The sequence below is a fragment of the Sylvia atricapilla genome, chromosome 1 (assembly GCF_009819655.1).
Source record: "Sylvia atricapilla isolate bSylAtr1 chromosome 1, bSylAtr1.pri, whole genome shotgun sequence".
Classification (NCBI taxonomy): Eukaryota; Metazoa; Chordata; class Aves; order Passeriformes; family Sylviidae; genus Sylvia; species Sylvia atricapilla.
Genome location: NC_089140.1, coordinates 87328276 through 87355016, shown reverse-complemented (window position 1 = coordinate 87355016; position 26741 = coordinate 87328276). Strand labels below are relative to the sequence as shown.

The following is a 26741-nucleotide window of genomic DNA, read 5'->3' as shown; positions in this document are numbered from 1 at the left end:
ACATTCATTTATTTTCTGAGCCCCAATGACTGTGCTCAATCCGAGTAATATCACTCATTGTGGAGATTTTTACTGTTACTACCTCATATAAACCATTGCTTTTCTTCCTACATCTTTTCCCAAATGCATTATCTTTTTGGTGGTATGTTTATAATATTTGATACTCTGTAGGTAAATGAAAAAATACCCGCATAAATCTGATTAGTTTAATTCAAGTTGTGTGTTTTGAAAGAAGACTGGAATAATGATCCTTCGTTGTATTGAGTGCTAGACATTTGTGAAGTAAATTAGTCATTAATAATTTCCTTTTCAACTATTGAGGTAAAATACAAAGTAGCCTTTAAAAAGAAAAAAATTTTATCTATACTGAAATTTGTTAGTCCACATTCCAGATTTTTTTTCTTTTGCAATCTTAGAGTAGTTATTACTTGCTCCACTTCCCTTATTGAAAGATGCAAAATTAGGTAAGTATGTGTAGTAAAATCTTTCTTTCCTTTACTGCTGTATTGATGGATGAAATCTTACCCTATCAGCTAAATCTGTTTTGTGAGCAAGAAGTTTACCTTGCATATCCTCTGTATTAAATATGAACGCTTCACCTGGGCTTTTGCCACACATTGAGAATATTTAGACCTTAACTATAAAACATCTTTCTGTTATATATATATGCTGATAAATCTTGTGAAGCCTTGTCTTCAGTGAATTTGAACTGACATAAAAGAAACAGACTATGGAAAAAAAACCCCCAGATTTCCAATTTCTTTATAGTTGGAAGAGAGCCAAGAGTAGCTTCCATAGTCCTGCTAATACACATGGTCTTTAGGGGGCCCTTTGTTTACTGCCTAGTCCACTGGGACTATTAATAAAGGTGTTATTAATGCTAATTATAACTACTAAATAGCTTTGGTATGAAAAATATCTGAAACAGTTTGAGAGCTGCTGGCAAACAACTGTAAACACTGGCATTTAATCACTGAATGGTTATGTCTCTAAGCTCATATTAATAATAGTAATAATTCTGCAGCAGCTTGATTTCTGTGAAGTAAACATCAATTTCATTTACTATTTCTCAAGCAAGACTATGCAAGGTGCAGTAAGCATGGAATATGGCTCTTGACTTACTTTTCCAGCTCCGATCAGAATTTCAGGGGTGGGAGTAGTCTTCCGTCTTTTACACGTTTTTTGTCAAAACAAGTGGTTTCTTGTTGAAGGTAGGATAGACCTACCTTCAAACTGACGTCTTGTGATAAAGTAGTTTTTGAGGCAAATCATAGATAAAATTCATGTTCAAAGGCTTGCAGTCTATCTAACCCTGCCAAGGCACATTTGGAATCTTGTGTATCAGAAATGTAGAAGCAGCCACTGCTGGCAAAAGTGCATACACCTGCATTTATTGCCCTATACAGCTTTTTTTTCCTTCCTGACAATACTAGGTATATTTATTTTCTTCAAAATTGATTTTCTTCCTTGCTCTGTTTACTCACGTAGAGGAATCAATCAAGTTCTACTTTCTTTCTATGAAACAGTATGCAATTTAGAAAACAAATTATGTGAAACAGGTCTTAGTTTAGAGAGCATAAAACATAGCAGTTGTTAAAATTTCTTCTTCAATTTCTTTGAAGATATAGTACTGTATAAATATGTCATCATCTAGAACTATGTTTGATATTAAAATCCCTTAAATGAACATGCTGGAAATGATGATTGATAATATTTTGTCATTTGTTGCGTTGTTTCTCTTAAGGACACAATAATTGTTTTCAAAATGTGCTTTGTATGAACACTGTGCTTTCTAACTGAAATTTGAGGCATGTACCACAGGCTGTGACTGGAAAAAAGAAAATTGGAAAATGGTGCAAGTCATGCACACAGGTGAACTACAAAAAGCCAAAGCAAACTAGTGAGCAGTGTTAGGTGTAGCTTCATTGCTCCTGCTATCCAAATTATCTAAGGTACTTTCATATTCAAGGACCTCTTGGGGCTCAGACATAGTGAAAAGAAGCAATTTTTCTCTCTGTTTAGTGTCTGCAGAAAAGATGGGAGATGTCAATTGCATCTGTATTGTAGACAAAAAATTGCTCTAATCCCAAATTAACATACATTATCTAGAACTCTGTTTGCAGGGCATGAATAGGTTTGCCTATCTAAGCCAAATATCTCAAATCATTGCTGCTTACAAAACCTGTCAGAAAATACAGTGCTGAAGAGGACTTCAAGAGAACTTTTGTTTAGCTCAGGTCTCTCCAGCCTTTGTGAGGAATGTGTCCCCTGTCAATTCTTTCTGTTGCCCCATTGCTGAACATCTCACCTGATTGCTACTGCCACTGAAAATTAGCACTAACACTGATACGGAGCCTGCACTTGGCCTTCTGAGGTTCTGAGCAGCGATCTGTCCCTCAGAGGTTGTCTCTCATAAGAAAACCTGTAAATGAAATATATCTACAAGAAAAATGAAATTGTGATAGGCTGCAAGATTTAGAATTTTGGGAACTGAAAATATCGTTCTTCTGGAAGGCAAAAAATAATAGGAAAAATGAAAATTGAAACTATTTGTATCACTTTAATTTAAAGCATTTGGTTTGCACGAACATATTCTGAGAGTTCATTAACTTAAAAGTAGAAAGGAAAATATAAAAAAATATTAACAGCATTTGGCGGCTCTCTTTAAAGGAACCCAACCCATTTGCTGTTTATTGGCTATTATCATTAATGGCATCAATGATAATGGCCCTCGCCAGAGCTCAGAAAGGAGACTTTCTAGGAAACCTTCTCACGTCTCAGAGAACTAGCCCCTTTCCATCTAGGAGGTTCATCCTAGAGTACCAGTTCCTCTCCCACAGGGTATATCCTGTGAGGTAAAGGAGGCATGATGGGGCCGCCAGGGGCGGCTCTTAGTTCCTTTTAGCTGAAGGGACAGATGCAGAGGGAGGCGGGGCACCTGAGGGATGGGAGGAGTTGGATGACTGGAAGGGGTTGAACGAGGAGGAGGAGACAGGGATTATGGGAAGGAGAAGCACATGATGAGGCTATGCCACATGGCCACATCCATCATGTGCCCTCAGGGTGGAAATTTGGGAGCAAAGGACCACGAGGCATTCCCCACCCCCCAGGACCAAAATGCCTACCTCTTCACCCAAACTCTTTCTGGGCCCTGTAAACCTCCATTATACTTGGGTAAGAGAAATGTTCCATGCTTTTCCCTACCATCCCAAAACTGGGGTGGTAAAGGGAGGGGTCTCCTGTTCTGAGCTCCAGCTCCTGGGCCCGCTACAGGGGAACCGAAAGGAGGAATGCAGGATCTGGGAATTGGAAGAGAGTAAGTAGAGCTGCACAAACAAATATGAGACCAATACTATTGAATACTTTAAATCAGAGCATAAACATATGGGAAACCACGATTACAATAACAACTTTGTTGAGCTTATGAAGACAACACAACGTTGAAGTGGATACAATTCACACAAGACACATTTAAACTTCAGATATTTTAAACTAAGAAAAAGGAATCTAAAACGGTCCAAACAATATGCAGTGTTTCCCCCCTTTTAACTATCTTGAAATAATACAGTGATGGTTCCTTTTCTTTTTCTAATCACGTCTTTAAGTCTTGGATGAAAAAGAGTTATTTTCATTCTTACAACTGGGGATGGAAGAGGTGGATGTTTTCCCCAAACAGCAGATGGCATGCTTGGCTGCATGGAACCTGTAGAGATGTCAATGGGGGGGATCTCTTCCCAGAAAGGCATTGCTGACATGAATCCTATACCCAGACGAGAAGTTATTTGTCATCTGGGTAGGGAGACAGGGATAGGGAAGGGGACGCAGAGGCCGCCATCCTGGGGGGATAGCTCAAGATGGAGGCCTTCACAAGGCTCCGCTCCTCCTGGAGAGAGAGGGATTTACCGCAGAACAGCCACTGCCTCCTGAGGCGGGGCTTTGAGTCGAGCCAGAGGTGGATGGGGACAGGAAAAAGACAAGTGTGGGAAAACAAACTTCAGATAGCATGACCATCTTGGAAAGGGGGTCTTAGCTGGGCTATGTGGGCAGGGGGTTTTGCCAGGCAGGGGGTTGGGAAGGTTTTGGAGGAGTCTGAGGGAAAGAGGGTGAGGGGGATTTCATTCAAGCCAAAAAGACAGGATCACTACGCAGGAGAGAGGGGCAGGATTGAGGGTTGAGGGGAAAGGTCCCTGGCATTTGAACACCCTTTACCAGGACAGGGAGGGGCCTGGGATCTGCAATTGAGGGGTGAGGAAAGAGTGGTACAGGAAGGGACAAAAACTGTGGGAGGAAGGACTAATTGCTGGAAACCCCTGGCCTTGTCTAAGATGGCATAAGGCCTTCTGAATGATGTTAAAAATAGGCAGTAATTGGGGTACTCTATTTCTCAAAATATCTCCTACTTTTTCTAAAAACCACCCATCAGCAATCACCTCAGTGGGTAGCCAGGGGGAGGTATCATGAAACCACTGGGCTGACCTTTTTAGATCTGCTTTCCTAAACTTCCTCCCATAACAAATCAAAATTAACTTAAAGGGGTAAGAAACCTCTCGCTGGCATATGAAAGATAACATTTCCACTATAACTGGAAAGAACCCTTCTTGTAAGCTACCCCCCCCACCTCGTTATCTGCAGCCAACTCTACGTGGCCTTTTGGTTTGTGGATTTTTCCTAGGAATCCAATGGAGTTCCCTAGGGAAAGCAGAGGAGGGTCCCCGCTAGCCTGGCCTTGACTATTGGGGAATTTTTGGTGTTTGGACCCACCCGACTTCCTCTTTGGGATCCAAGGATGGTGCTTTTTCCAGCTTAGAGGATTCCCCGATCTGAAGCTGTTCTCTGCCGTCCACAAGACCTGCTCCACTCCCAGGCTAGTCCATTGAAATTGGGAGTTGGCTTCGAAGTGGCGAGTGCCTCGGACAAACTCTTTTCAACTCCTCCTGCCGAGTCCTCTGGAGGCCAACAGGCAGAAGCCACTCTGAGCAGGGCTCTTCAGAGCCTCCCCACTCGGCCAAAGTTTTCAGGAAGCTCTGTCGCAATCCTTGCTGCTCCTCGTTGGTGTGCCAGCTGTTGTAAGCCCAGCCTCAGTCCAGGGATGTGACCAAGGGGGGCTGTGACACTTCCCCCAGAGTTCCTGAGTATCCTTGACACCCACCAGGTGATCGGGGTAGGAAATCAGGAGACCACTCTGAGTCACGTGTTCGTTCACAGAAACCGAAAGCAACCTTAGCTCGAAGGCTTGGCAGGGGTGGAGCCCCGAGGCCGGCCTCACAGGCACTTAAAAACGGGGATTTCAGGTGAGGAAACAAACACCATGACCAATGGGAACACAAGGAGCAGGGGGTGAGTTGAACCCAAAGTGGGGGTGACCAGCACAGAGTAGGATTGACAAAGGTGGGTAGAAGTAGCAGTGGAGGAGTTCAAGTGGCGAGTGTCCTCACAGGACACAGGAATGTGGGTGGGATCAAATCAACCACAAAAGGAAGGAGAGGTGGGGTTACAGGACAAACCATTTGAGGGACTAAAATTATGAAGAAATGTTTTACCACAGCTGTGCCTCCCCAGTTCAGAATAGATAGCCCAGTCTGTTCACTCTATGTCATTCTGGCTATATTATGCCTGCATGTATATGCACATGGTACCGTTACTATTTTTTAAATAGTAGAACATTTTACCATTTCTAAAAATTATTGCAAGAACTGCATTAAGATAAATCATACTAATTAGTAAGTGCACATGTTTGATGACTGTCTTTCTGAGAGAATTTGCTTTCCATAGTCTTGGCTTTCCTGAAAATGTTTTCTTTGAGAGATTTGCATTCTTTTTGTTGGAGCACTGTTGCTACTGACTTTTTAAACTTCCTATCTTAACCAAAGTGGAAAACTTCCCTTTTTCTGTGAGGTTGCATGTCTTCAGAAGTGCTTAAATTCTGAGATATACATTAGGGAATAGTGATGAATACAAACTGGCTTTCCTTGAAGATACAAAGTAACTTATATTGTGAGGCTTTATTATTTCTAAAGTTGGCTCTGTGGAAACATTGCTTTAATTTGGGAAGTTTTTTCAAAGTGGTGTCATACCAACAGGCCACCTGGCATCAACTCATCCTGGCCCTTTGCTGTCCTGATAGGCAACCTCTGTAAAGCTCATGGAAGATGAGAAAAATATTTCTCTTTCAGTGTAACAGGTTTAAGCCACAGCTGATTATTTTTAAAGGCAGACTGATGGACTTGTCCAGGGAATTCTTTTTTACTGCAATTTTTGCTTTGTCTAGCCTGATATACCGCTTGAAGATTACCAGTGTTGCAGCCTGTCTTGATAAAGGTACCACTACAGTTTCCAAATTTGGAATAAGGAGAGACTCACAAATGTAGAGGAACAAGTCATCCTTGCTGATTTGCCTTTCCCTGACACCTCTCTGATCTGTATGCTACTGTGCCATTGAAAGCCAAAAAGTACAGGAAGAATAAAATATTCATACTGAAGTATGTGACATTGTTTCAATATCAAGTTGGGACATTCCAAAACATGCTTGATTTATGCAGTAACCTTCAAATCTAACTTGGTTTTAACTGGGGCAGTAGACTAGTTATGTTGTGGAATCATGTTCTCTGACACGCTTGATCTTGTTTGATCTTTTATCTGGTATTAGGTTTTCTCTTGAGAGGCTGCACTGGCCATCCCCAGTGCAAGGTCTGGTTCTTTGCATCAGTAGCTTAAAAAAAACCAAAACTAAAATGCACCTTAATGTGTAGGGTTCTTCTCAGATGAACTCGTAGAAGAAGCGGAAAAGCCTCCTTAAAATAAACCTGCCCTTTACCCTCAAGTAAATAAGTGAAAATTTAAACTGCTATAAAGATTTTGCTGGTGTCTTTATGTTAAGGCATTTGGTCTAAATTTAAAATGTAATTTAAAATGTTTAAATAATACACTTTTAAACACTTGGTGAACTTGAAATACTGAGGTCTGCCATGCAAATGTGAAGCCAATGTTACCAAGTACTATTTACGGATCTTTGGACTTTAAATTTTCCTTGTTTTCATTGTTCATTTCCTTTTTCTCAAAGCATCTTTGGGTTCATGAGGTGTGATACAGATGTTCACCCTTCACTAGGCAATGAGAAATGAAAACAAACAAATGATGAGAACTGCAAACTGAAAACCACTGTGTTAGTTGATCCTCTTAACCTCCAAGAACCCAAGGGTGGGAGGGTGCATAATTTTCTGCCATCCAGTGTGAAAGAGGAGTATACTTCATTCTTCTCTGTTCACAGATTTAAGGTTTTCATCTGGCTTTGTAGGATGTGTTGTGGCTAGCACCTGCACCTGCCCCTTAATGAATGTTAGTAAGCTCAGGTTTCTTTAAAAAAAGGTGTTACATGCAAAGGATTACTGAAAAAACCAGTAATTTATTTTGGCAGTTCAGGATAATCTTAGTCATGTTACCTGTACAGGAGTTGATTCCCCTTTCCCTTGGATGAGAGGAAGAGCAGGGTCCCTTTACACGTAACAGTGGCTTGGGAAGACAAACTCCATTGCTCCAAATTCTCCTCTTTCCTCCTTCTTCCTCTCACTTTATTTACTGAGCATGATGTCATATGGTCTGGAATATCCCTTTAGTCAGTTGGAGTCACCTGTCCTGGCTCTGTCTCCTCCAAGCCTCCCAAATACCCAAAATTTCCTCACCAGTGTGGCAGCACAAAAAGCAGCAAAGACCTTGGCTCTTTGTGAGCCCTGCTCAGCAATAACAAAATCATTTCTGTATTATCGACCCTGTGTCCAGCACAAATCCAAAACAGGGCCCTATACTGGACACTGTGAAGAAAATTACCTTAGCCAAAACTAGCACAGTATACAGGGTGCTAAAGAGAAAAAATAACTGGCTTATTGGATTGGAAAAGTAACCTGATAAGCTGTGTGGAGGGCCTTGTTATCTGAATTGTATTCAGTTTCTCCTGTTCACCTTGTAATTAAATAAACCAAACATGTCTGTTTGGTTTGGAACAGCAGATTGCGTAGGAGCAAGTGTTTTGGTACTATTTTAGAGTAGATTTGCTGGCCTAACAGAAAAGATTAGCTGTGAAGTTTTCTGTGTAACCAGAAAGAAGATTATTGTAAAACATATTTCTAAGTGATAAGATATAGTAAGTCAGCAAGAAAATCTTCCTGATAGGTGAGATTATATAGATCGTATATTTAGACTCATACATTGATTGATGAGGTAAATTTGGCAAGTTATTCACAGGTGCAAGCATATGATACATGAGAACCAGAAGGCTGGGGGAGTCAAAGAGGGGTTGGTCATATTGTTGCCTTGCTCTGCCAAAAGAGGATTATCAAGAATATAGAGCCTACTCTTCTTGAAGATACAGAGGAAAAGCGTGAGGTGCTGGATGCAAGCTATAGCTAGGGAAATGCTCAGAAGAATATGGGGGAGGATCATATTCTGATTATTTAGACCTTTTCACACCTCAGCAAAAAGGTGGAGTTATTTCCATCCTTGGAGAACCTCAAAACATGACAAGGGCCCAAATACCCTCATCTATCTTTGATGTCTATTCTTTGAATAAGAGTTTAAGTGATCTCTCTGGTTCTCTTCCAACATAAATTATTTTGAGTCTACAATTCTTCTTGTTATAAATGCAATATATCCCTTCATAAACTTTTGTCTGAAATGCTTGCAAAGCTATAAACATCTTTCAATTTACATTGTAAAACTGTCTTTTGCTAGTGATACAGATAGTATGTAGCCCGAATGTTGGAGGGGAAGGAAATGAAATGATGAACTAATATACAAAAAGGAAATTCACTTGCACTGTGCTATGAATTTCTGGAAGTGCACATATGTTCCTGGTGTGAGTGTGATGCATCATCTGGTGAAGGTATTGCACTAAAAATAGATTTCCTGAACGGATGCTGCATTTGTTCAATTCTTTTAGCTTAGCATTTCATAGACAACAAACTGTGGTTGCATAGTGAGCTTTCATGAATGTGCTATGAGAACACATCATTAGTTTAACTAAAATATGATTTTTCATATGAGGAAAAATATTAAAGCTTTACTGTTTATAAAAGTACTCTTCATATTTATCCAGCCAACACTCAGTTGCTACTTTCTGGTAGAAAATTGCAAATAGGTGAACTCCCCCATATTTTAAACTGCTATGTATCTTTATTTTTTGATCATACACAGATATGATAATTTCTTTATTTTACAAAATCTGTTGCATTTCACAAAATTCTATTTTCCTTGTTTGTGTACTTCAGCCTTTCTCAAGGAAGATACCGTAATACTAGACAGTGGAGCTGGGAATGTTTCAGTTAGTTTCAAATTAGAATTTTAAGGCTGCTACTAATAGACTAAGTTTTATATGTGTTTCCACCCAAATATACATGAACATAGTACATGTATATATTTTGCTTAGATATAAACTTTTCTTTTTAAATCTATATCCTTGTTGAAATGTACTACACTTTCCTTGCCAGTTCAAAAAGCAATAATTTTGCATCCAAATGGAAAGTCTCATAGTTGAATTGCAGATCTGTGATAAGGCAAACTTTGCAGCAATCCAAGCAGTTGCTGTGTATAAAAACACATGAAACTTTCATGGCAAGCCAGTAAACGGGAATTCGGTCAATAGAGGCAATGCAGAGTAACAAAGTATCCCTTTAAAGATGATGATAGCAGCTTGCAGATGTGAATGACTGGAATTTATAGGAAATCACTGAAAAGCTTGTGCAGTCCTCAAGTTTTCTGTACTAATTCTCTTAATTATGCAGTACAAAAAAGTTATGACACCTTTCACAGTCATTCTCTTTGCAGAAATGCTGAATATTCTGTGTATAAATTCCTCTGTAAGGCAGCAGAAAGATGTTGCTGCAAGTACCTTCCACTTATTTCACTTATGAATAAAAAACCCTGGTGTAATGGTGAGTCCTCAGAAAAGAAGTGATAATGGGAGTGCTGGCATACTCGGTGTCCCCAGCCCTGCAGGTGTTACAATGAAAGAAGCTTTAAGAACTTCAAGAACAGCACAAGGGCAAAACCTACAGATGTTTCCTTCAGTTGTTTGTAAAGGGGGAGTTTTGCTACAGTGCTATTGTTTCAGTTGACCCTTTTCTCTCGGGGTTTTATTCTGCTGTAATTTATCATCCTTGGTTCTCAGAATAGCAAAATTCTCTGGTAGGTCACACCAAAATGAGGAGGAGGGGTCTTTCCTTAAGACCTTTCCATTCTGTTCTTCTGACAGAAGAGCAAAGTTATACTTTCAGGGCAAAGACCTATATTTAAAAGATAATTATCAATAGATCAGTCCATACTGAGTGCAAGATTGAAATGGCATGGTTTTAGTTCTATTGTGAAGTGAGGAAGAGAAATTATCTGAAGTGTTTGCTTGTTTGCTGCACCAATGGAAAGTTTACTGTCCTTGCAAGGAAGGGCTCTATTCCTTGATGAAAAAGTTGAATGGCTGGTCTGGTGAGTGTTGTCTTTTATTGTCTTGAAATACTGTCCTTGTATGTTGTGAAACGAGGAAGATGGCTTAGTAAACTGTGTAACACTGTGTAGCCAAAGAAAATCACCTAGTGTTTCATATTTAAGGTATTTTATCATATTGCTGAGTAATTAAATGCTAGAAATACTATGTAACTGTGTTGCCGTGCAAAATTCTGCAGCCCTATCATGCTAATCTGCTAAGGACTTTAGGAAGACCCAGCTGCACTGTCTCTGATAAATTCTTTTGGACACTGAATTTGTTCACTTTTCTGTTTCAAATATTTGGTCCCATTTCTTCCCAATAAAAAGGGTACAGAATTTTCAGTAAATCTTTTAGAGCTAATGTGTTTGAATTAAAGTGCAATAATTTAACAAATAAATCTTCATCAAGTAGTACTAATAATTTATATCCCACATGGAAATCTCCAAAGGTAGAGATAATGAAAAATTTACTGTTAGTTTATAGAAATTCTATGAATGAATGCCCAAGTTGGTTTTTTTTTCTTTCTTGAACTGCCTTTTTTTCTCTTGGGAAGATAGAGGGGAGATAATATATGAAAACCAGGGCATTGTATTGGTTTTCATCACAATTCTATGTCTGTAAGTTTTTGATAAAGACTCTTGAGAGGGTTAACTTAGGGCAATTTTGATTGTGCACAGAATTTGGTAATAGACCTATAGGTGTCCTGTGGCAGACCATAGACAAAGATGTACAGTTTCATTGTTCTTTGCCTTACAAAGGAAATCCATTAGCTTAATGAAAATAAATTCAGTGTTTCTTTATTTTTAGTGTGACTTCCTAAGGAAATAAGGCTTATGTCATAATTTAGCCCCTCTGCCTCTGTTTCCACCTGAGAATATTTGGACAATGCAATCAAATGTATTGTAGGAGATGAGTTTTTTAATAAGCAGAGTTTCGCAAGTTTAGTGAAAGTCACTGACTAGGCAGGAAAAAACCCCAAAACTTTAAGGTGACTCCTCTCACTGAGCAGTTAAAGTACAAGTTCAGTATTTGTCCCATTTAAATGTGGCCAGGCAGCTGGTGAGTTTGCATTCTCATAGGATCTGCTTACACTTGGAGGGTAAAAACTCTCTGGGGATTGTGGACAAGCAGAACCAGAGATATTAGTATGTGAGTAGATGTCAGTGGGGTCAGAAGTTAGGTATGACTGCAATAAAAAGGGAAGAAGTCAAATGTTTTAAAAGTATTAAAAGTACACAGATCTCAAACTTCCAAAATTTCTCAGGGGTCAGGCTTTACCATCTCTGCATCTCAAGGAAGAATTTCTTCATATTGTCAAATTATATACAAGGAATCTTATCTAGACTGATACTGGTGCTATCTTTACTGTCATTTTGGTGAAATGTAATGTGTAATTCTTAGTATTAAGGATGATTTAGAGAGCGTGAGTTGAAATTTTAACTGTATACTCTGAATTGCCTCCTATAACTTGGCAATTCAGCAGGTCTACTTTCAAACTGAACTAGTTCACATATTTTTTCCAGCATGGACATCCTTAAATGGACATACAAAAATCCACTCCAGGATTTTTGGTCACTGCTTAAATGATTTGTAAAATTATCCCATCTGCCTTAAACTTTGCTTTGTAAGCACCTTTTTTGGTAACTTTTATGTTAAATTTTGTTTTAGTAGCACTGTTGTTTTAATTTATGTCATATTATTTAGCTTGCTGCTTCAAGTGATTTTTGTTGAAATTAATTGAATGCATTGTCTGTATTGCAAAGTTTGATTTCTTTTCCATTTTAGAATGTCCTCATTACACTTCTTCTTTCATTATGCTTTGTCTCAAAGTTTTCTGTCAACACCTTCTCTGCTCTCACATCTTGAGAACAAGCAGTGGAAATGTCAAGCTTCTGAAGCCACCTGTGCTGATTTCTGGCTATCTAAACATAAAGATCTTGCTACATTTTGACTTTTACAAAATGCAGTTGGTGACATCTGTAATTACAATCCACACCTAAAACTTACTAAAACGATGTAGTGTATCTGGCTAAATCATTGCCTGTGTAAACTCCTGCATAGTTTGAGTTGCAGTAGCAGATGTGTGCTGCTTGTGTTGGGCTTCTATCAAAAGCAGAAGTGAGTGATCAGCTGCCCTGGGATCTTTGAGTGTTTCAAAAGCACTCTAGTTATCTGATTCAGGCTTTCACTATAGGTTTATGTATTCTTTAATTTATTGTCAGCACATCTTTTGGCTTTTATGCCAGGGTTTTTTTTGTTTGTTTGTTGTTTTTTGGGGGGTTTTTTTGGTTTTTTTTTTTTTTTAGGTTGGAGTTTAATTCTTGTTTTCTTGAAGATTTAACTTATGTTCAATTAATGTTGTTTTTGTGTTTGTGTTTTGTTTTTATTTTTTTACCAGGTCATCTGAACAAGAATCACCAAAGTGAGTTTTCTTTACACTTTCTCCTATCTCTTTAAGATAAATAACAAAATATATAACTTCAACTGATTTTTTTCTGGTATTGTTAGATTTCTTTTCTACATTGAAAAATCATTATATGAGCTGTAATTTCAACTTGTAAGTCAAATGTTTTTTTGGACTGTGTTCTGAAAAACTTATTAGGATGTATTTACACACACAGTGTTCCTCCTTGCTTGACATTGACTCCATTGGAATCATGAAAAGTCTTGGAAGCTATCAGATAAAACCAGAATTTTGGCAGTGTAATTATAGTTCACTACTTCAAAGCATTATGAAACTTTGAATGCATTCAGAAAGTGCCACCTTCTGTAGTAACTGAAAATTCTACAAATGTTGCATGAAACATCTCATTGCCATGGCCAAGTACACATAGTCTAACTGAAAGTCAGAAGTATTATGGAAAGAATACATTTGCTTGATGGCATCTTTCAGGACGTTTACATTTGCTGTGTTCAGATTTTCACAGGCCAAGAAACAAATGTTTGCAATATTGAAGTTCACTCCAATACAAGTCCTGTATGTTAAAAGAATTAATTTTACTCTCCTTGCAGTGTAGAATTAATTCTTCATTGACAGTTCAAAATGGCTTCTCACATATATAGACAAATACTAAAGCAGAAATAAATGTTTGAATTTACCAATTTTAATGCCAAGGTTTGCTTGGCAAGACATGTACTTCTGCTACTTTATCACTGTCAAAATTTGGTGTTGTTATACCTGAGCTTTTTCCAAGACAGCTATTTTCACATTAGGTAGTATTTCTAAGGATGGAGCAGTTAGTCTGTATGGTATCCATGAGTTTGGTCCAGTTAAAGAAGGAGACTGGTTATATGAGAGATTTGCATATCATCCATTTCATAAGAGGGAATGTAGCTAAATGAATGTTTGGGAAGTCCTGGAGCACCATCAGGCAACTCGGCCAATTCCCAGATTTGAAGGTTTTAGTTACTGACTTTCGTTATCACTGAATGTTTAAGTTCTTGAATGCCAGATCTATACCCTAGGTTATTTCTGTGTCTTTTCATGTGGCCATAACTACCTCAATAACACAATACTTTAACTGCAATTAAACCTTTCATTATCACTTCATTTCCTATTTCTCTGACAATTTACTCTGGCTTTTCTGCAAACTGCCTTCTTCCACAGGGATAAGGTTGAGATGACACTTGTGAGAGGGAGGAATCTTAAAAAAAATTAAACAAAAAAGTGCTTTGCAGGAATGAGAGTGGAATCACAGCAAAAGATTTTTCATGAATAGAATTGGCAAGTAAAGTGCCTTTCCCTTGGAGTTCAACCCTCTCCATGTGTTACTGTGAATTCTTGTACCACTACAACAGTGCCTTTCACTGCTAACATCAAAATATTTTGCTTAAAATGGTTTGGCTATTCCCGAATTTTTGTCCATTTTTCTGAATGTCCACTGATCAAATGGTAGGCTTAGATCACACTCCAATCCTGTTTCCCTGTGCTTCCATTTAGAAGTGGTGTTCAGTCTTTTAACTCTTAAAACTTGATCTTTTTGAGTCTTTTAATTTAAAAATCTGGATAACAGTACCTTTGTAATATTTATCCTTTCAAAATAAAGGAATGTCTTGGGAAACAGTCCAACACGGAGTTCTCTGACCCGTCTCTCACCTAAAGCCTTGGCTCCGTCTCCCAATGGAGTTGGCAACATTTCTGGCTCCTATCCATTGGAAGGGGTGGACAAGCAGTTCTTGGAAACGTATGACAACGTTACAAAAAGTAGCTCCACGGAGGACTCCAGTCAGTACTACTGTGATAAGGTAGGTGCTGCTGTGTGCTTGTAAAGCCAGAGCTAGTAGTGAACGTGACTTTGAGCTGGGGTTTGAGAATGCACAGAAGTGGTGGCTATGTTTCAGCATGGGCAGATTTTATGCTATAAGGAGAATAGATCTCTTGTTGGTACTCGCATTTATCCAAGGTTATGTGATAGACAAGCTTACCAAGTGCATTGATTACCAAAGTGTCCAGTACTCCAGAAGCTTCAGGGAAAGTTCCTAGTGGAATAGAAATCCTTACATGATTAAATCTTGTCTCTTCAAGGGAAAAGATCAGCTAACTCAAGTTGCTATATGTCTGAAAAGCAGACACAGCTGCTTTATCCCAGGCATCTCTTGAGGATGGCTAAACATCTTCCTTTTGTGTTCTGACCTGGCAGGAGAGCAGCTGCCCCCTACTAACATTACAGTAGTGGATCATTCTTCCCCAGCCTGTTCCAGAGGGGTTCTGGCTAAAAGTGGACACTTAAAATTAATTAAAACAACCAATTAAAATTAATTAGAATAGTTCTATCATTTCCAACATGTCCATTAGCTGCTGACACCTTTTAATTCTTCTGCCTTGTGGATCTGTTGTGTAAAAATACACCTATATTTAAAGGAGAAAAGTCAAGGGGAAGATAGTCACTTCACAGTTCTTAGAGTAGAATCAATTCTATTCATGTGTTGCACCTAAGCTTTTAATGACAATAGGTTAAAACCTTAATAGGATTTATCAATTAGGAAGGAAAGCTACGATGAGAGAGCAATGTTAGGACAGAGCAACCAGAAAATGTTTGCTGAGATGTACATTGCTATTTTTACTATTTAAAAGGTTACTACCATATTTTACAACCATATCCTCTTACTATTTCAAAGGTGAATTTGCATGGAGTAGTTTTGTCCAGCACATCTATATTTGGATGCACTGTTTTCTAATTTGCTGATATTTTTTTTGAAATCAGAACATTGTCTTTCTTTTTCTATATATTGCAGAATGACCTAATTCAGGGAGATTTACTTTTGGTCCGTATCATACCAGATGAAGAAGGGAAGTTTGGATTTAATCTAAAGGTAAACCAGCTGTCTAAAAATTATTTTAAAATGCTTTATGGATAAAATGTTTTTTACTTCATGATTTTTATTTAGTAATATAATGTTTGGGAGAAAAAAATTCAAGAGTGTCCTATGAACTAGAGTTTTTAGAAGTGGCAGCCTAATCCTTAAGTGCTATACCAACACTTATAAGCATCTAATAGTTCTCTGGTTTTCAGTTGCATGTATTTTGGGCATGGCACATATCCAAGACACACAGCCTATTTGGCTGCTGAAATACGAACTCGAAAGCCTAATTTAAGGCATCAACTTTTAGAAAATTGGACCTCTGTATTATAAAACAATTAAATAGTTGGTGCTGTTCCATTTAATTATATCCATTGGAAATCATATTGAAAATTTGAAAATAATTTATGAAGAAAATGAAATTTTTTTTTTGATAATTGACTGTTGTAAATGTTCTCCATTCCCTCACTGAAATTCCATTTAAGCAGAGAATTGTAAATTTGCTGTAATATCAAAATTAGAGCAGAGTTTGGTCATTTCACCTTGGCAGTTTATTGGTGGGGCAGCAACTGAATGTAATGTAAAGAAAACAAGGGAGTACAGTTGTCTGGAACTTTGATCCTGCCAGATTCCTTGCACATTTGCCACAAAATCTAAGAGAACTGTCTGCCTTGCGAGTTCAAGTGTTAAATTAGGTTGCTTCAAGCACAGGGTTACAATAAATGTTCCATTTTATATGTTTATGCCTATTAAAATGTCTGGCCTGAAAGAGGCACCCAATCTCATTTAGTGGAAATTGATAGATTTAAAGACACAACAACCCACCCCCTAATTCTCCATTTACTTACGAAAATTCAGTGCTACTATCCCTGTCTATGATGATACAGCATAAAAAATTTATATAAAAGAAAAAATGAGCAATTGCTTCTTTTAAATGCTGCTTATGCTTAATGATGGATTTGTGGTTGCTATTTACTTGACATTCCTCTCATTCTTCTAGGGTGGAGTAGATCAGAAAATGCCACTGGTGGTATCAAGAATAACTCCAGGATCACCTGTAAGTAAATTCTTGAGTCTTTAAATCCCTTCCATTGTTAATACTCCTTCCACCTCTCAAAGGTCTATACACATGGAAATTTGGTCACCTGTAACCAGTATGAGGTTGCAGCAGAACTGTTCTCATTACAAATTGGTTTAACCAGTAGTTTCTTAAATCAGAGATTAAAAGATCTGGAAGAATTAGTCAAACAAGATAAAAGTATGAAGTATATTTGTGTTCTCCTGTCATCTCAAAAACTGCATCCTGCTGGAAAATGCTTGATGAGGGGCAAGGACTGGGGATAAGGAACATCATTTACCAAAGAAGTAAATAATTTGAGCCCCCACAACCTAGAAAAAGTAGGTGGTTTGAGGGAGATGTAGGGATCTGCAAAATTAGGAGCACTTTGAAAAAGGAGTTCCAGCAGAAATATGGACTACTAAATTAAGCTTGTGAAGGCCAGGTTCTTCATATTTGGAGTTGTTCTTTGCACAGAAGATAGTAGACCTGTGAAACTCCTTGACAAAGGATGCTGTGGTTAAAATAATTTTATGTGTGGTCAGGAAAGGACAAATACCTGGGGGAAAAAACCTGTTGTTATTGACTAAGCAAGCCACAATAGGCTGAGGAAGTCCTTAAGGCTAAAATTATCTATAGAATGGGAGAGTACTTGGCAGGAGAGAGGGAGCATATAGAGAGGGAGCATATGTGTGCTCTGTTCCTATTTTGCCATAGACTTTTTACTTATGGAAATATTTATAGACCAGGTGAAACGTTTATAAAAATCAATAGAGTCATTGAGTTCTTCTGTTGAATTGTGAAATAATAATAGGAATATAAAATCTTTGTAAACTTTTTTTCTAAATAGTTATTACATAAATTTGTGAGGACAAATGTTATTTCAAAATTTTTCACTTGCTTTTTTCTAAACTATATTACTTAACTCTCATGAAGTAATTATAGTGCAAACTTGTTAGGAAATATTACTGACTTAATCCTAAAAATACAATGCGCTCTGAATCTTCTGACTCTTCTGAAATTTGATAAGCAGTCACAGGACTAATATCTAAATGTCATGATGCAAATCAAGCTAAAGCAGATTGCTTGAGAAGTTATTTTTTTGTCACATTTATGATTGTTGGCCTGACTTACACAGTTCATAGCACTTCTTTATGAACTACAGTAATTATTTGAAAAACTGTTTGGTAAGTAATTATAATTATAACTTATATCTGGGAATTGAAAATGAAACAGTTCCTAGGACATTTCATGGTCAACCTAACAACTATTTTAAGGGTGATTTGATATTCTGAAATTATATAGGAAAGTATTGACCTGTATTTTTTTCTCTTGGATTGAAAAAGGGCTGGTCTTTTAACTTCGAACACTTCATTGACACCCCTTTGGTGTAATAGGCATGGACAAGAGTGACCAGTTATATCTCTAGCCTAGTAAACCACAAAGTGAGCAAGTTACCAGGATCACAGAAAAAATTGGAAACAGATATCCAATTTAATATGCTCAGTAGCAGTGTTAGAAAAATCATGTCATGTTATAGCAAGAGGAAAATAGTATACTTATTTTTAAAGAAGGCAGATTAACATTGATTATATTGTTTTCCATGAACAAAATTTTACCTGTGCTTTACTGTTTAATGAAATGCAGCTGATATTTCAAAGTTCAAATTTAGGTCTATGGAATGCATTTTGATATTATTTTAGCTCAGTTATGTCTTACCCTCATTTCTGCTATTTTAACTTCCTCTAGATTCACTTATTACCCTGTAAATTATCTTCAGGGATGCTATTTGGTAATATTATTTGCTAAGATTATTTCTAAGGTTTGTAGGTCATCTTTTTCCCACTTTCCTACAAAAAGATGTGCATTTTTTGGAGGAAGGGAAGCAAATCTACTCCCAAAAATAAGGCAGCATTGTCTTTTACATATCCTAAACTTCTCTTTTAAAAATCCTTTAATAAAGCAGCAATGTAGTATGCTGAGAAAACTGTAGGACGGAGTAGCCAAAATTTTTGTCAGAGTACATTTTAGGGAAGGAACAACCATTTACTGCATCTGTTTGGTTTTGGGGTTCTTTTTAATTAAAGTTCTATATAGATTTTTTTTTTCCACAGACAGTATTAATGCTCTCAGGTGCTAAAGAGATCATATGGTTTTATTTAATAGAGCTTTTCCTGGAAAAAAAACCCATGCATGATTCTTGGAGCAATAGAAGGTGATTAGCATAAAATGACACATTGGGTATATCTATAGGACAGAGAGCCTTTGACATAATAAATTGCCTGGAAAAGTTCAGACTCTGAAAAATCTGTAAATTGTGCTTGCATAGGAGGAATTTTATATAGTTAGATGGTTCAAATAAGAAAGCTGATGTATTAACATATCACATGATTAACAAAGTTTGTTTGAGCAAAGATATCAGCCTCCATCTGTAATAAAGACTAATAGCAGCCAGCCAAGAAATCTACATTATAGACAAATACAGTAGCTCAGAAACCATTCCTTCCAAGTTCTTGTATGTCTGGACTGTCCTAGACTGACCTGATATGGTCTTAATATCACCTATTTTTAAAAATATTCATATTTCAGAGAAAATAATAATGTAATTAACTATATGTAATATTATAGTGTATATTATATATAATATTATAATAATTAATAATTGTAGTTAATAACATCTTAGAGTGATTAAATTATTAAGTCATTCATAGTTACATTCTTCACTTGCTTTTGTAAATTGTACCAAATATGGCAAGAGTGTTCTTGGGGAGTTGTGAATACCTACTTAAATCAGTGTTGAAGAACATCATGGCTGTTCCTAATTTCCATTATTTTTCTGTTTACATTTCTTATGAATCATTGTCAATATTCCCTATCCTTCATTATTTTCTTTCCTTATTTCTATGGAAAAAGTTGGGGGCAGCTATTCCTTCTTTGAATTTTTAGTCAGCTTTTCTGCATAGGATGTTTTCCTCTTGCATGCATCTTCTTTTTCTCTTGCTTCTTTCTCTTCTTCCTTTTCTGTTTTGTGGCACTAAGACAGGTCTTAAGTTTTCTTTTCTTTAACTTTGCTTGCTGGTACAAGTGACTCCCAATTTTTTTTCTTAATATCCTTGCCTCTTTTTTTTTTATTATTCTGCATTTTTCATCTTGTTAATTTTTTTTTCCATTATCATTTCTTCTTTACATCTCTTGTTTATTAGTTGATATTATCAATATATATTAGGCACCATCAATGCAGGGCATAATCAGGATTGGATCTAGTTTTAATATCTTCACAGGGGATTGGTAATGGTTGTTTGGTAGGACTAATGGTATTGGATGAATAAAGCTCAGGGAACCTGTGCTGGCTATTAAGGAAATAAAGGGAACACTTATGAAAATATAAAAACAGTAAAGGTCTATGTCTCATTCATATAATAAATGAAATGAAGTGTTTGTATATCACTCTTCTGTAGCTGGAGACTTCCTAGACAAAATGAAGATTCGGGTAGTAATGAAGATAAAATTGTTGCAGTACTTGACACTCAAAGATTGTAGAATCCTACACATCCATATTAGAGAAGCACAGAAGGTTGGAAGGGACCTGGAAGTCCTCTTGTCCAATCCAGTCTGCTCAAGAGTCACTTAGAGTCAGTTGTCCAGGACCATATCCAGATGGCTTTTGAGTGCTCTGAGATGGGAGACTCCACAATATCTCTGGGCATCTTGCTGGAGTGCTCAGTCACCACAGCAGTAGAACTGTTTCCTGATGTTTGAACGGAGCCTCCTGTGTTTCAGTTTGAGCTCTTTTCCTCTAATCCTGTCACTGGGCACCACTGAGAGTTTGGCTTCATCTTTTCTGGGCCTTCCCCTTAAGTATTTATTTGCATTGAAAGATCCCCTTGAGCCTTTTCTTCTCTAGGCTAAATACTCCCAGCTCTCTGATCCTTCCTTCATGCAAGAGCTGCTCTACTCCCTTAGGCATCTTTGTAAAATCGTCATCATATTCTGGCCATAGCTTTAATTGCTTTGTGCTGGACATAGGGCTAAGCATACTGAGAACTGTGGCAGGAAAAAACCCCAAACAAACCCTGGAGTCCAGCAGTTAATCTAAATCTAAACAAGACTCTACGAAATAAAGATATGAATTGTCTGTGAATTTCTTTGAAATTTAAAAAGTGCATACCTGGGAATGTCATGCCACTTAAATCAATGTTCATGAAAATCATGTTTGGACTTTTTGGTATTCACTGCATAAAAAGTGAACTGGGGTATCTTATGTGCCCAAAACACTTTCTCCAGAAATTCAGAGCTTGTTGAGGCTTGGAGTCTGAAATACAGATCTTTGAGAGCAATCTGATGATGGCTGTTTGATTACTGTGAATTCCTTTTAAAGCTATGGATATGCTGTTTGAACTGTTCCTTATTGTCATGGAGAGGCTTTGAAGCATGAGAGTTTTAGAGCTGAAACCTTTGCCAGAACCTCTGATACAGAATATGAAACTTTGTCAGGAGAACTGCGAAGACATTGCCTACACAATGTACTTAATATCCTGATTATGTTCCTGCTTGCACAACTGATTGTGATGACATTAACATGTTTCTTTGGTCTTAAAACAGGCTGATAAATGCATTCCAAAGCTGAATGAAGGTGATCAGATAGTGTTAATTAATGGCCGAGATATCTCAGAGCACACGCATGACCAGGTGGTCATGTTCATAAAAGCCAGCAGAGAATCTCACACGAGAGAGCTTGCACTTTTGGTCAGGAGGAAAGGTAACTGGGTTGATTTTATTCACTTTTAATGTTTTTGAGACTGTTGCTCTTATGCTTGGTAGTATACCCTCTTCTGTTTGCATAAACGTGTTCTCAGTGCACTTGGAATAGGTCTGTGCAAAAGTAGGTCTCACTAAATTTTAATTAGTTGTACAAGTAGTTTAAACTCTATAGATTATTACCACGGCAACGAAGAATCTAGAAAGTTAGAATTTCTTGGGTTTTTTGGTCTAAAAATCTGTGAGAATAAATTGTCTCTTGAAAGAGGTTTTTTTTGTGATGTGGGGTGTTTGAGTTTTTTTGTAAATAAACCGTAATTTTAAAACCCCCCAACTGCAAATTTACAAAAGTCGTGGGCTGTTCCCCTGCAAAATTATGTGATGAAAGAAGTCAAATAAGCTGCTACTCACCTTATTCTTGCAGTCGAGATTTTGTGACAATACCGAGATAAACTTGTGCTGGTTGCTTGTAGAACTTCCATTTGCAAAGAGGAGACAGTCTTTGAAATATGCAGGATCTTACGCCTGTATGTTTAAGAATGAGGAACTCATCCAGCTTGGCTTTGCTTTCTCCATATTTAAACACCTGTAGATCCCAAGAGCTTCCAGATGATGTCAAACTCTCAATTTGTTATTTGCTTTCCTTAAGCAGTATGGTGAGGCATTAGCACGCACAATTACACAGAGTTTCTGATTGCATGAAGACATAAAAATCTGAAGGGATTATGCATCACTAGGAAACAGGAGAATGAAACAGCCACAGTGATATGTACTTTCGTAACATTGGCTTTATTTACAATTTCTCGTGTTTCTAAGAGGACATAATGATGGACTTTTTATTTTGCTTTCCACTGGCTTTATGCAGCATTTACTTTTCCCTTAATTTTCTAATCCCCTTTCAATTTCCAGATAAGAGAAATCTGTTTTTATCTAAAGATAACCTATATATATGTGGCCCCATACCAGTCATTGTTTATAGGTATGAGCATAACCAGCTCCCCATTTTCTGAAGTTTGGCAGGTATGAACTGTTCCCATCACTGCAGAGACATGTCTAGTGATAAAATACACTTCACAGGGACAGAACTGCCATGCAGATTACTTCTTTAATGTTTGTCATGTTTTTCAATAGCAAGGAATGTTGTAGAAAACAGACTAATTATTCTTCTTAACTTTAGTTAGTTCCTTCAATGTTAGCATAAGAAATTGTAAAAGGTAATTCTGTCTTGTCTACTGGCAAAGCAGGGATTTTTGTGATGAAGGGATTTTTGCATTTGTTTTGCTGTTGGAGGTCCAAACTTATAGAAGTTTCTTGTAGAGATATTCCACTAATTATGATCCACACTTTTTTAGGTAAAACTCCTTGTATTTTACCGTAGTGGATGTTGTGTTTCATTAGCCTATTTAGCAGTTCATTCTGTAAGACAAGGTTGCAAAAACCTCCTTGTGCTAGGAATTCAAGTTCTTTGCCTTCATAAACAGGTATTTGATGTTTTTCTTCCAGAAAGGTTATAGAGACATTTTACTCTTTATAGTTGCTACAGTAATACAGTACAAAAAGAAATGTGATTAAATGTGCTGCTATTTGCTTTTCTGAGATTTTGCAAACTCTGTTGTTATTTCAAGCTGGTATTTTTTTATATCTGTCAAAAACACATTTATGCTCTATATAATGGATTATAACTTCATGCACATCTTTCAGTAGTTAAACAGTTTGTGGAGCCCAAATCAGAAGATGAAGCTGATTCCCACACTCTGCCAGAATCTATTCTTCCTGTCTGTTCTGAATATGGTGGTGATACCCTGGAGGAGTCTATGGAGCAGCTAAGAAGGGGGCTAGAAAGTGGGACTGTCCTTATTCAGTTTGAGGTAGGTAATGCTATTAGTGTAGAACAATAGCTGTAACCAGAGAGTAATGGAGGGGTTGTAATTAGTTGCTAATCTCTTTGTTCCTTTTCAATCTTATCTCAAGAGAGCAACAATTTGACTTGCCCATCAGTTTCACCCTTCACTGCTTAGAACAGGGAAGAACGAGTTTTAAGTCTTACACAAAATAATACTTACTGAGAAAAATGTGTTTGAATCAATATGTTTTTGGCTCAAGTACCCAGAGTTCACCAAATTAGTATTTTTTTACTGTCGTTTTATTGAGTAGAGTAGTGGGATTTTGACAGAGGTTCATCTTTCACTTTGTTTCTTTTTCTATGCTCTTCAATGTGTGAGCAGGGATGGTCATAGAAAACTAGCTAATAAAATGTTTTATATTTTATTAAATTAGTTTCTTCAATGTTAGTGTAAAAAATTCCAGAGGATAATTCAGCTGCCTCTCCAATGGCAAAGGAGTGCAGCATGTATATTTGTGGTTGCTTTACTGTTGTAGATTCAAGCATTTATAGTAGCTCTGAACAAGCCCTAGTTTATTATGATTTATAAAATTGGCATTGGGTTCTGGAGTAGCCCCTTCGGTCACTGAAACCTTGTAGAACAGCAATAAAAATTTTCACCATTTTGATTTTTTTTCTTCACTGTTTTTTTTAAAGCTGGAAAATTTAATGGTAATGGCTGTAGAGTTGTGGTATTGTTTATTGTATATAACTACTCTTTTTATGAGGTTTCCTTTCTTTTTACGATTTCTGAGAATTAAAATTCCCCTGGTTTTAAAGAACTGTAGACAACAGTTCATAAGTGCTTTCCAAAATCCACAGTGCTGGATGCAGTGCAGCAATTACAATGAAGCTGTTGGCTATTGAAGCAGTAGCTCTAAAATGTGAACTGACCATTCAATACTTTCTCAATTGTCAAATTTATGGAGTAAATTTGTGCACAAATTTCCTGTAGTGAACTTCATAGGATATTTGATCCTTTACGATATTCTGATATGTGATGTTATTATATTCATAGATTATTTGATCCTATATTTTATCCTTTTTTATGTCACTGTTTATAAAAGGATTTTACAGAAAAAGCACAAAAGCTTTTTGAAATCTAATAAACTAGAGGACAGCTTAGTGGCCTTCTTGCTTTGAGTTCATTGTTCAGTGATCTTCAGAAGCACAGGCAATGGCAGTGTTTCCTCATCAGCTTTGGTGACTCAAACTCTTCATTCACTTTAGTATAAAATAGTAAATAATTAGCCAGTAGACTGTGAATAATCAAGTTTTTCCAGAATATCTTCCTCCGTTTATTCAAAATTTAAGAAGTCTGTCAGTAGCAAATGACTGTTTGCCAGGCAACAATGAAGCTCGAGAATGGTTGCTTGACTTAAAATTATTTCTTCATTGTCTTCCTAAAAAAAGGCAGAAACTGTAACCTGACTTTAGTAAAGTAGAACTTGACTTATAACAGATAGAAGCTTTTCCATTACATATATTATCGAGTTTTCTTCTCACATGGCTTATTTATGTTGTATGAGTTGAAAAGTGCAGTGAGCTGTGATACAGAATTTTAAAGTTCAACAAATCTCAGTAGAATAAATAGTTTTGTGTGTTGCTCTTTTTCTCTCAACCAGAATGTAGGGGATTTTAGCCTCCTATTTGAGTCATTCTATTTTATATATGGAACCATATTCAAAATCTTCATTAAACATGTAAGATATAATGAGCTCTTCGGTAAGTGTTCAGTGAGGGATGTAAAACTTTGGCACAGCCAGATTAATAACTAAGTTTTAAGGTGCTTTCATGTATATTTAATACACAAAAGCTATAGTTGTGTAATGACAGTTCTTGTGAGCTTGTTTGATTTTTCCTTTTTGTTATTGTTTTGAAGGGGAGTTTGGTTGGTTGGTTGGTTGGTTTTTTATTGTTTTTTTCCCCTCTGGACCTCTTTTTGTCATGTTTGATGTACTTAGAAGCAAAAATCATTTGGGTTTGAAAAGACCTCCAAGATCATTGAGTCCAACCATTAACTTAACACCAACCTCAAAATTTTGGCAGACATTGTATATACCCCATTTCATATGTCCATGTTTACTCCAGATAAAGTCTGCAACATAGGGATTGGCCCAAAAGCAAAGAAGTCACATGTTAAGAGATTGTGATACATTGAAGTTTTGTTTTTTTAGGTACTTGCAGAATTGAAATGGATAACTTTAGTCCAGAGAATAAAAATTTTTCTAAAATTCCTCTATTATAATTGATTCCAGAGAGTAAGTCTGCAGGTGTTTTTTTTGTTCTGATGCCATTCACTGCTCCCTTGTTCCACCCTCAACCACTGTTATCCTTCTGGTCTGCAGTTTTAAAAGCAAAAGGCAAACTTGCAGAGCAACATTTCATATCAGTGATGCTTACTTACCAGTGATGCTGGTTTTGTTTTTTTTGGTTTTTTTCCTAGAAATTTTTCTATCTATCCTTATGGGCTAGCAATAATAGAAATTCTTGTTATGTTTAATACAAAAACCTCTTAAGTGAATTTTGCAGAAGGATAGGTAAAGCATTAAAGAAACTATGGAATTTTTTTCAGTCTGTGTATTTTTGTGTGAATGTAATTAATGTTTGTATAGCAGAATCACATCCCTCAAAATCCTATAACTTTTCATTCTACTTTGCAGCAACTTTATAGAAAGAAACCAGGATTGGCTGTTACATGTGCAAAGGTACCTCAGAATATGGACAAGAATAGATACAAAGATGTTCTACCTTGTGAGTCTAAAGTACAGTTTCTGCCTAATTTGCTTTTTAAAACTGCTGTATTGAACTTGCTGTCTAAAGATTTCATTATATAATTGAAGTCATGTAATTCGTCATTTTATTTTCCAAAAGGTAATTTCTTCTGTTTGTATTCTGCTGTTTGTATTTCTGCAACTCCTTAGCTTTTTTTTTAAACTTAATAAAGGGAAGTATGTCTCTTAATTGCTAATTTTATTCTCTCCTTCTTGTGCGTGTGCAGATGATGCCACAAGGATAATATTGCAAGGAGACGAAGATTACATTAATGCAAATTATGTGAATGTAAGTGATATAGAAACCTACATTTACTCACTTTCCATATTACTAAAGCAGACAAAATTTTTCTTTTTTTTTTCAAATAAGGATATTTTGTTTTAATTTGGGGGATTTGTAAATGTGAAAGAGGTAAAATTTCATAACCTAATAAATAGTGTCTGTTGTGAAACAATGGACCATCCTAATACACAGTGGATGCTACCCTGTAGTGATGC

At 36.9% G+C, this 26741-nt stretch overlaps 1 protein-coding gene across 1 annotated transcript in view; it reads left to right on the top strand.

The window, feature by feature from the left end:
* The window catches only part of PTPN3 (protein tyrosine phosphatase non-receptor type 3), a 123239-nt gene that overhangs the window by 81200 nt on the left and 15298 nt on the right, over window positions 1-26741 (top strand). Inside the window, exons 15-22 of the mRNA XM_066327155.1 lie at window positions 12870-12893; window positions 14536-14716; window positions 15707-15784; window positions 16773-16829; window positions 21432-21588; window positions 23289-23455; window positions 26133-26223; window positions 26471-26532. Of these exons, the coding sequence (XP_066183252.1) occupies window positions 12870-12893; window positions 14536-14716; window positions 15707-15784; window positions 16773-16829; window positions 21432-21588; window positions 23289-23455; window positions 26133-26223; window positions 26471-26532 (817 nt within the window). The remainder of the gene's footprint in view (window positions 1-12869; window positions 12894-14535; window positions 14717-15706; window positions 15785-16772; window positions 16830-21431; window positions 21589-23288; window positions 23456-26132; window positions 26224-26470; window positions 26533-26741) is intronic.